General features: G+C 41.6%; 2 protein-coding genes across 5 annotated transcripts; one reads left to right on the top strand and one right to left on the bottom strand.

The window, feature by feature from the left end:
- Positions 1-254: 254 nt before the first annotated feature.
- Positions 255-1,744, top strand: mrpl41 (mitochondrial ribosomal protein L41). 2 transcript variants are annotated; one of them, XM_040154885.1, is made up of 2 exons: positions 255-375; positions 942-1,744. In XM_040154885.1, exon 2 carries the CDS (start codon positions 980-982, stop codon positions 1,385-1,387), a length of 408 nt encoding a protein of 135 aa, XP_040010819.1. In that variant the 5' UTR covers positions 255-375; positions 942-979; the 3' UTR covers positions 1,388-1,744. The 2 variants fall into 2 exon arrangements, with proteins under 2 accessions (XP_040010819.1, XP_040010818.1); XM_040154884.1 differs by lacking the exon at positions 255-375 and adding an exon at positions 386-651.
- Positions 1,745-1,834: 90 nt separating this feature from the next.
- Positions 1,835-9,097, bottom strand: dph7 (diphthamide biosynthesis 7). Of its 3 annotated transcripts, none has more exons than XM_040154879.1 (10): positions 8,982-9,097; positions 8,484-8,659; positions 7,282-7,412; positions 7,114-7,201; positions 6,589-6,683; positions 6,324-6,484; positions 5,057-5,129; positions 4,915-4,980; positions 4,558-4,730; positions 1,835-3,013 (listed from the first exon to the last, which is right to left on the bottom strand). In XM_040154879.1, the coding sequence occupies exons 2-10, from the start codon at positions 8,619-8,621 to the stop codon at positions 2,604-2,606; spliced, it is 1,335 nt and encodes a 444-aa protein (XP_040010813.1). In that variant the 5' UTR covers positions 8,622-8,659; positions 8,982-9,097; the 3' UTR covers positions 1,835-2,603. The 3 variants fall into 3 exon arrangements, with proteins under 3 accessions (XP_040010813.1, XP_040010815.1, XP_040010814.1); XM_040154881.1 differs by having other exon boundaries at positions 6,324-6,481; XM_040154880.1 differs by having other exon boundaries at positions 8,484-8,655; positions 8,982-9,095.
- Positions 9,098-9,688: the final 591 nt, after the last annotated feature.

The following is a 9,688-nucleotide window of genomic DNA, read 5'->3' as shown; positions in this document are numbered from 1 at the left end:
AAAACCCTGAACGACGAAAATGTACGGAGACCTCGATATGATGCAAGCATGGACTGTATTTAAAGAGGGTGTAGGAGGCAATTCAATTGCTAGATTTGACTTTTTAGTGCTACAAAGTATATCAAGCTGAACATTAACAGAGAACTTGGATAAATTTTTGCTTTGCACATACTGCGCCTTTACGCTTTTAATTTGAAGGGTAATTCGTCAGTTCTCTAGGTAACTCTGGTTTATTTCACGCACCCCAATCACTGACAGACGTCTACATGTATCTCGGATTTTAATTGGTGGATGATGGTGCTCCTCGGCCAATCGCGGGACATTTCATTGGACAGTCAGACACATTACTTGCATTGGACCGACAGTGTGCTCAAGGTGAGAGGAGTCGAAATTTGTAACAATTTCGAAACTTATGGGCAGTTTAAAATTATAACATTTAAATGGTATCTACCGTTATAGTGTAATTCCATAAGTAGCTAGCCAATAGGCGATGCAACATTAACTGGCTCGTAAATTATCTTTAGCTAGCTAGTAAATGAGCTAACTGTATACCGCAGGCATCACAACACTTTAAATGGTTTTTCTAATCTAAGATAGAGCTATAACGCAGGTTTTCCTTCAAGTCATTTCTGCTCTCTATGGAACAGTGTGGTAAGTCTAGTGTAGTACGCACTATTAATCAATTGAGGAAGCGGTTACAAACAAACGGAGAATTTTAACGCGTCAAAATATATGGTTGAAGATTGTGATGGCTTCTTACGACTCCTTTAATCCCCTGGTTATCATAATTTATTCAGTTGTATTTACAAGGATATAACTCATTAGTCGGTTTAGAGAAACAAGACGACAGCATACGGCTGACATGCCTGTGGGGAAATTTGGCTAATCTCAGGGGTTGTACTTAATGCTGCCTTCATGAGAGTACATTTTTCCTTCCGTAGGTTTTCTCTGTTCTAGAAGGAGAGAACGCCGTGGCACCATGGGTGTGTTATCCACTCTGATGAGGGGTCTGGTAAGAGGTGCGGACAGAATGGCTGAGTTCACCAGCAAGCGTGGATCAAGGACTCATAATAAAGGCAGGGGTGCAAGGCCCACGGGACTGAGGCTCTCCAGCAGAAAGTTTCTGTCCATCAGGGCCATGATTCCTGAGTTTGTGGTGCCGAACCTGGAGGGATTCAAACTCAAACCCTATGTCTCATATCGCTCTCCTAGAGGAACAGAGCCTCCACTCACAGCACAGAGTGTGTTCTCTGATGTGGTGGCCCCTCAGATCCAGAAAGACTTTGAGGACGGCACTTTCAGCAAAGAACAGCTGGAGAAATATGGATTTGAGCCCACACAGGAAGGGAAGCTCTTCAAGCTGTATCCCAAGAACTATGTGCGTTAAAGATGCACTCACAGTGGAATGGATTCACAAGGAAAAGCAGAGACTACTGATTCATTGGAGACTGAAAACTACAGACCAACTGACATGACACTTTCAGGCAACTCATCACACAAGGGCCTGTTGTTTTATGTTTATAAAATCAGTTTCCTACAAGTGGTTCACTTTTCTGTTTGAAAAAATTAAAAACCTGAAAGGGGGCATGATCCATGTGGCAGAATTGTTCATTCATTGTAAAAATCAGTTGAAAAGTTTGAGCTGTTCATTTAAAACTATTACTAAACCAAGGGTTCTCTTATGTTTGTAGGTTCTTACATTTGGGCTCATAATAAATTATTAAACAGAGATGACTGTTCTGAGGCTGATGGTTATTTTTTTTTTGCTCAGAACCCCTTGACTTCAAAGAAATCTTCACTTGTGTCTAAGTTAAGATATGCACAGTGAACCCAGAAGTTGTCAGTGTAACTTTATTGGTCAAAAAGTGCAATGTTTATAACCAGCAATAAAAGTGGCCTCCACACATTTTCATATACTGTGAAGTTTCCAAAATCAGCATATGGTGAAGATCACCACCTCAGATTTCTGGGCAGCAGCACAGAGGCTGGCATAACACTTCACAAATGCAAAAAAAGGGTTTCTCTAGAGGAAGTTCACTACAAGGGAGCCTTAACACCAGCCTTCACACAGCTAGTCTGGGGTAAAGTCAAGTCATCAAGCATAAACCCTGTCATGTCAAACACTTAACTGAATCCAGGAGCGCAGAGTGCCTAGAAGGCCAGACGGTTGCAAATGAAGAGAATTTCCCTTTGAGACTCAAAGTCATCAGAAACATTAAAACATATACATGGGTCTCTTATTCATGTGTTAAACTTGGTGCTGGCCTTCAAGCAAGGTGTTTTTGTGAACAAATCCACAAAATGCTTAAAAAAGCTATAATGGTGGGTGAATGGTACTGCTCTTGCTGCTACAGGATGTACAGTATAAGGGCTATACACAATTTATGTTTAAATATGTTTATTTAAAAAAAATCACTAATTATGAAAATATAGGGTTTTGTTATTTGCACATTCCGTGAAAAGGTATTCCAAAGTGAGGGGACTTAATAACTGTCTCTTGCCCATGTCATAGCTGCACCTTATATTTTGCTTTACTTTGGTTTGTTTTAGAATTTGAAAGAAGATGTTTCTATAGTGTCATCTCAGTCAGTGCTCCAGCCTGGTCAGTGTTGCTCTGATTCCTGTTGAGCCTCATCTGGAGTCCAGTCCCAGCGCCACACATGGAGCATGTGGTCATAGAACGAGCAGCTTGCGAGCAGACAGGTCAATGAGGCGGCATCACTGTCAGGGCTGAGGGCAGGGCCTGCAGTAGGGGTGGTAGACGGTGCTGCAATGCCCTCTGGGATGTACCGTCCAGCATCATCCTCCAGGGAAGTGTCAAAGCTGGCAGTGGGAGATTCATACTGAATCCTTAAGTGTCCTCCACTTTCTGTGAGGCTTTCCTTTGGTTCTGCAGCAGGAGGAGAGCGGGGAGCAGGTTCTTCCAGGGACAGCCGGGACCAGTCAGCTCCGTACGCTAAGGAGTTGTGGAGGATATAGGAGGCCACAACAGGACAAGCTCCTCCACTGCCCTCTGTACAATGACAGGAAAACAATATGGTTACAGAGAAACTCGAAAATAACTTTTCCAGCAGAAGTATACAGTCCAGAGTATTTGGACAGTTGCACATTTTTTTTTTCTTCAGGCTCTGTGCTTCAGCATATCCAATTTTAAATAAAATAATGGATACTACATTAAAGTGCCAAGACTCAGCTTCAATTTGAGCTGGTTACATCAATATAGAAAGAACTATGTGGGAGATGTAGCTCCTTTAACACATTATGACAAAAGTTTAGGGGTTTAAAAGTTATTGGAGAGATACACATGAAGTCAAACAAAATCAGCATATTTAATATTTAGAGGAAAATTCTTTGCAGTCAGTGACTGCTTGAAGACTTTGACCAACAGATATCGGCAGACTCTTTATATCCTCCCTGGTGATGTTCTCCCAGAGCTTCACTGCAGTCTCCTCCAGCCCCTGCTTGTTGTGGGGTCTCTCTGCTGGTCTTTACCAAGTTGACTGCTTCTCAGTCACTTTTTTTTGCATGAACCCACTTTGGAATGACAAACAGCTGCCCAAGTAATGTTTAGTAGCCGAGTGTCCCATTACCCTTGCAATTTGGGCACTATGTATTTAAAGGGCTCTATCTCCCACACAGTTCTCTTAATATTGATGTAAACAGAATATTTGGCTCCATTCATGGCCAGAGTTCTTTCTGCTGATCCTGAGTCTGAACTGAACTTATATTTCCCTTAATGATGCAGCTGCACAGTGCACTCTCAAGTTACAACCTATAAATGAGATCAGATACAATTAAGTCCATCCTGAAAGAATTTTTGTGCGAAGGATGCTTTGTATACATTGTAAAAATAATTAAATACATAGCAGCAAAAGTTATGCATTTTTAAAAAAATGTTTATCTGACACACTGAACAGCTATAGCCTACTAAATGTGACACACCTTATTTCTAGCAAGCTACTTGATCCAAGAAGGTCCTGCTTCAAAAGTACGAAGACAAGTTTAAACTATAAATCAGATCGTTTTACTAGACAACTCTGTAAAACTCTGTTTGGGAACTACAAAAACACTGAGAACATTTGCAATTGTACAGTGGTACTACAGACTGGAGTTTCTTCCCACACTAATTATCCGCAGCTGAGTCAAACTCAGTCACTCGCATATGCAGTGACATGCTCGCAACGTAGAGCCCAGTTGTCATTAAAGAAAGCAGCTTTACAACAGTAGGGTAATGTGGACAAAATACAGCAGATAACAGTGAAAAAAGGATCAACGTTTGATTGGGTCCATTAAAATACGTTTGCATCAGCCCCGTTACAGAACCTTAGGTTTAGCTTGAGACATCTTGAGCAGCTAGTAATCACTGCCTTTTGTTGAAGCAGCCAAAATTATGGATGAATAATGTATAAAGGTCCAACAGTCGTGTTCTCCAACAATCAAGAAAATGTCTTGCTTTGCATAAAGGCACGAGATTTCCATGCTTTCTCTGCGACTTTCAAAGTTCACATTAAGAAACCACAGCATGTATTTCCTCGTCCATCTTTCTTTCATACTCACCCAGGGCCTGCTGGCATTGAAGGATATGGAAGTCATTGTGCATGCAGGCTGCCAGCAGCAGGTGCTGATGGGTTGGATGCCACTTCAGCCTCCACACTCCACCACCCATGGCACTCTCACTGAGAGGCTGCCTCATGTTCCTGCCATCCCACAGCAAAACCTGCTCATCATAGCTGCAGAGCGAGAAGCCAATAACACAACACTTACAGACAGTCAGCTTAATGAAAGAATGAGCCAGCATACAATTTAGGACAAGAAGACCAAAAACAGCAGAAGCAGCAGTAGTAAACAGCAGTCACAATCGTACAATTCTCACACAATGCCAAGTTACCATACATAGTTCACTGGGATATTTACCTGCCTGTAGCCAGGATGTGTTCCCGATGTGGGTTGCTCTGAATACTGCACACACCCATTGAGTGCCTTCAAAAGAACGGGCCAGAAATGATCAATGCACTTCGCATAAATGGAAAGTCCAAATGAACGCGTCAGTGCTCACCTTTTACTGGTAAAAGTTGGGCAGGTGGGACCCACCCTGAGATCCCAGCCTTTAAGTTTGCAGTCATCACCACCTGGTGAGGAAAGACACAGACAATTTATATGCAGGCATGCAAAAATGACAAACTTGAACTCACAAACTAGTTACGGAAGAGTAAGAAATTTGCAATATGTCACTACAAGACAAATCCTGCATGTAGACACAGATATAAATATAGGGTTCAAGCAATACAAGGCCATTAATCTAAATTAAATTATCAAAATATGCTCCATGATGAAGAGGTTATGTGGGGAAAAGGGATTAAATGGGAAATAGGAAAAAATGGATTTATTGTCCATACAAAGGGCACACGGTCATATTTAGGTATTAATATTATCTAAGGCGACCCATTTTTTGGTAAAAACAAAGTCTTTGAGCAGCTAATGTAAAAGATTTGATGATCTGCCTATAGGTTGGACATTGTGTTTGTATGAAGTGATGTAGAAAGAGAGTAAAGAGAGTCAAGCAAGTAGTCAGGGCCACCCATTCCTATACCCATAAAACACACTATGAGTTGGGCCTTCACTCTCTTGAGGGGTCCCCTGCTGCAACATGAATTTCTTTTATAGATAATAATAATAATAATAGCTATCCTCAACCTGGTGGTATGCATTTGTTTTTTCAATAAAAGGATACAGGAACATATCATTCATAATGCACCTTCCACCACGTTTTTGAGATTATATCCATATTGTAGTCAGGTCATGTTCTGTTCATTTCCTCTAAAACTGAGGGTACCAATCTACTGACCCTACCAGACCTGTTTGGGCTCTCTATCAAGGTTTTCCCACCCCCTCGTGACTCAATTTCAGCTACAATGGAAGAGGCAAAACATCCCTGATTTCACTTTTTATTTTTTTTCTCTTCTGTGGAAATATCAAACAGCTCTGGAAGCTCATACTAATAAAGCACAACTCAGACTACAAGGAGCTCTGGTTGTGATCGTTGGGTTGAGATCAGTGGGAATATCTGTTTGCACTTCGTTTACACCCACAAGTTTAAGATGATGTACAACTGTCATACACCTAAAGTTCTTGTATAGAACGTGTTAGCTGTTACATAAACTCTTTAAATAGGTAAGTACTGTAAAGTTACATAGTTACTTTTGGTAGACCATACAATGAGATAAACACACTGACATACAGTAAGTAAATCTACATAGGCTTGACAGCCACAAAAAGAAAAGAGGTGGGGGAAGTGACGGTCTATGATTTAAATGGGGTTTTACCGGAGTAAACCAGTTGTGTATCCCAGTATGAGAAGGCTGTGATCCAGGCCTCAAAGTCATGGGCCTTCCACTGTGACAGAGCTGTCAGAGTGCCTTCAGCCAGAGAAAGCACACTGACACAGCCTGCAGAGTCACTGCACAGCACCCGCACATCACTGCTGCTGACACAAACAGGGATACTTGACATCACTTTTGTCCAAAATTTGATACAGTTAAAGGCAAAAATACAGAGAGTAGTTGTTCTGGACCATGCTGAGTGTCTCACCTGTCCATTCTTCCAGTGGACCAGTCTAATGACAGAGCCAGCCGCTCTGCTCCCACCTCCAGACTGCTCAGAGTCTGAAGGCTGCAGCTGCCTTCCTACTGGATACACACATTCATGAATGCAGACTGCCAGATCAGCCACACCAAGTCTAGCTGCACACTCATCCTGCACTTTAAGATTGACAGCTAAACCTCGATCCTAACTCTGTGAAGTTTATGACGCTCTTGACATTTTCAAAGAGAGGAGCTGATTCAAGTCTTATTGGACAGCATGATGTTGGAGGGCGTGTGTCCTTTAAAAACAAACTCCTCACTGCCCATAATGTTATAAAAATACTTATTGTGGTAGGAAAGCCTGCTTTCGACCAAAATATCACAGTTTTGATCTTAGAGGCAGATATATGTATTAAGTGACCATGTGTCCTGTCAAAAGCTGTACATGCTGACTCTGTAAACAAAGACCAGCTAAATGTCTAAAAACATAAGATGCCAGTGGCTGTGATTCTTCTGATGTCACATTTCTCACCTGACTGTTTGACATTGTGTACAGCTGCAGCTCCCCTGTGGCAGTTGCTATTCCTATCATTGCCTTCCCCGACACCAGCACATGGCACCTGAGAACATGCAAAAGAATCAATAAGAAAGAAGCAAACAGTGACAACATCAGCCACACTGGTCAGACCTGATTTCTTACCATTTCAAATCTAAAATGGCCGCTGTGTCCATGCGCTGCAGTTCAATGAGAGGAGGACTCGATCCTTCTTGCCGAAAGTCAAAAAGGTACAAACGACCAGTCCGGCTCAGGGTGGCATCCTCTTCTCCTGCCTAAAGGAAAAATGTAAAAGTGGCATACATCAGTCAACAGTAAGACACCACCAGGAACATAAATGACTGTTATCCCATTATGCACCTGGTACTGCTGCATAAAATAAAGTCACTAAAACTTAGGTTGCACAATTAAAAATGTAAAGTAACTTCTGGTTTCCAATGAACATCACAATTCAGCACAATTTAACACTCAGCTCTTACTCCCACAGTCATCCACCACACTCACCATACAGGCTTAATATGGTGAATAGCACAAACCAACTAAAATTTTATAATTTTATTGAATCACAGAGTGGCTTGATGAATCAACTAGTATGCAATCCACAAGTAATTGGGCATTTACACATTTTGTTGTGTTGGCTCTGTATTCCAGCATATTTGAACTGAAATGAAACAATGATTGTGAGGTGAAAATGTTGACTTTCTGTAATTTCAGAGTGTTTACATCCATACAGTGTGAACAACTGAGTAAAAATTCTAGCCCATGTGATGAGAGAAAATGCGGGGCTATGTATTTACTATGCAAAACTTTATCCATGTGTACCAATCCTTTTAAACAATCAAAAGAAGGTTATGATTCCTACAGTTGATGTGGACAATATGGATGTGAACACCACCAACTCATGGCACCCTGCCATAGGACCCAGGAGTAAAAATTACCTTCTGGGGCTCTAATAACTCCATTCCCCAACATTCCCCGCATTGGAATATTACACTGGCCCAGATTCGCTAACCAGATTTTGACACAGGGCCTGATGATAAGGTCCTTATTATGTCAATGTTGATATTGTGCTTAAATGGTGCATTATCCCAAACAAAGTGATTATCAAATTTCCACAAGCCATCTAAGGCAGAGTGCTCCCGAGGGATTCAGGGACCCTGGGACAGTTTTGCACTTTATCTGTTGGTAACCTGGCATTCTTGCTCTTGCGCCTAAAGCTGAAGTTAGCACTTGAGCGTTGAAGTTACAAATACAATGTACATTAGTGTAACTTAGTCTGAGGTTCTGTGCATATGACAGGTAATGAATGTACGGGGACACTTGGGACTGTTCGTATGTAATCTCACCCCTTTCTGTAGCTGATATGTCCCGCAGGCCAGGATGTTGTGGCTCGGTGAAACAGGACACCACTCGACCGTGTCAGCACTCTGCTCCGTGTCAAACACTTGTAGACTGCGGGTCCTCGACTTCCAAGCCATGACCATCTGCTCTGCATAACATTACTGTGCTGGTGCACTACTTTCTTTAAAAGAAAAATTAATACGTCTCAACTGTAGAACCAAAAGTAAACTCAGGTAAATCTATAAGTAACATATTAATCCTTAAGCAATATTAACTAGCTAACTTTCATTAGGCTAACTCAGCTAACTAAATCTGTTTTGTAGCTAGCTAGTGAGCTATAGTTAACTCACTGCAGTCTCACGCAGCGCAAACTGTCAACAGTAGACATTTCAGGTAGCTAACAGATATTAAATGGGTGAATGAAATGTCCAAAGTCAAATTAAAATTTGTTCAATACTGAATATACACAGAAATAATCATTATCAGTAACACTCAAAACTCACACGATCAGTTCACAAGGTTTGGGAGTAGGGACGCATGTCACGTGACCGACCAGCGCCGACGTCATGACTGCGAAGGCAGTCAGTTTCCGTATCGTCCTCACGGCAGAAGCGATGATTCTGACTGTACGCGTCGGTCTGACCAAGACGCTGAAAATGAATGAAAGAGCTCAGTGTAAATATGTGAACGTCAGCACTGACAAATGTTTCTACGGTGATGGTAACTTGATGTGCAATCGCTACTTTAGTGTTGATGTGCACTCAGCTTATAGTTAGACATAATGTGGATCATCTTATTGATGGTTCACTACAATGGAGATAACTTTGTGTATTAATTCTCTCCACTCTATCACGTTGCAGCTCTGATGTTTGAACATTTTTTTTATTAATGAGAATTACAAACCTCTCCAAATATGAATACTTGTGACAGCACAGTCGAGGATACCACACTGTATGACTTTAGCTCAAGTAGCATTCATGACCATATTAATACATGATGCCACAACACTCCCTGTCATCATATTTTCTTTTCCAGAGGCCCAACAGTCTGATCAGACACAGGAATCCTGTCAGGCATCTCTCTGTGGTTGTAACTCTTTCCCTTTTCTGACACGAAAAGCAGTGTTTCTGACAGAGGACATCAAGATGGAAATGTAACCCTTCATCTGTCAATAACACACTACCAAATGGAATTTTTGAACAATCAGCAG

Source organism: Xiphias gladius, chromosome 19 (genome assembly GCF_016859285.1).
Source record: "Xiphias gladius isolate SHS-SW01 ecotype Sanya breed wild chromosome 19, ASM1685928v1, whole genome shotgun sequence".
In the NCBI taxonomy this organism is placed as follows: Eukaryota; Metazoa; Chordata; class Actinopteri; order Istiophoriformes; family Xiphiidae; genus Xiphias; species Xiphias gladius.
Note: the sequence above shows the minus strand (reverse complement) of the source record. Positions and strands in the feature narration are given on the sequence as shown.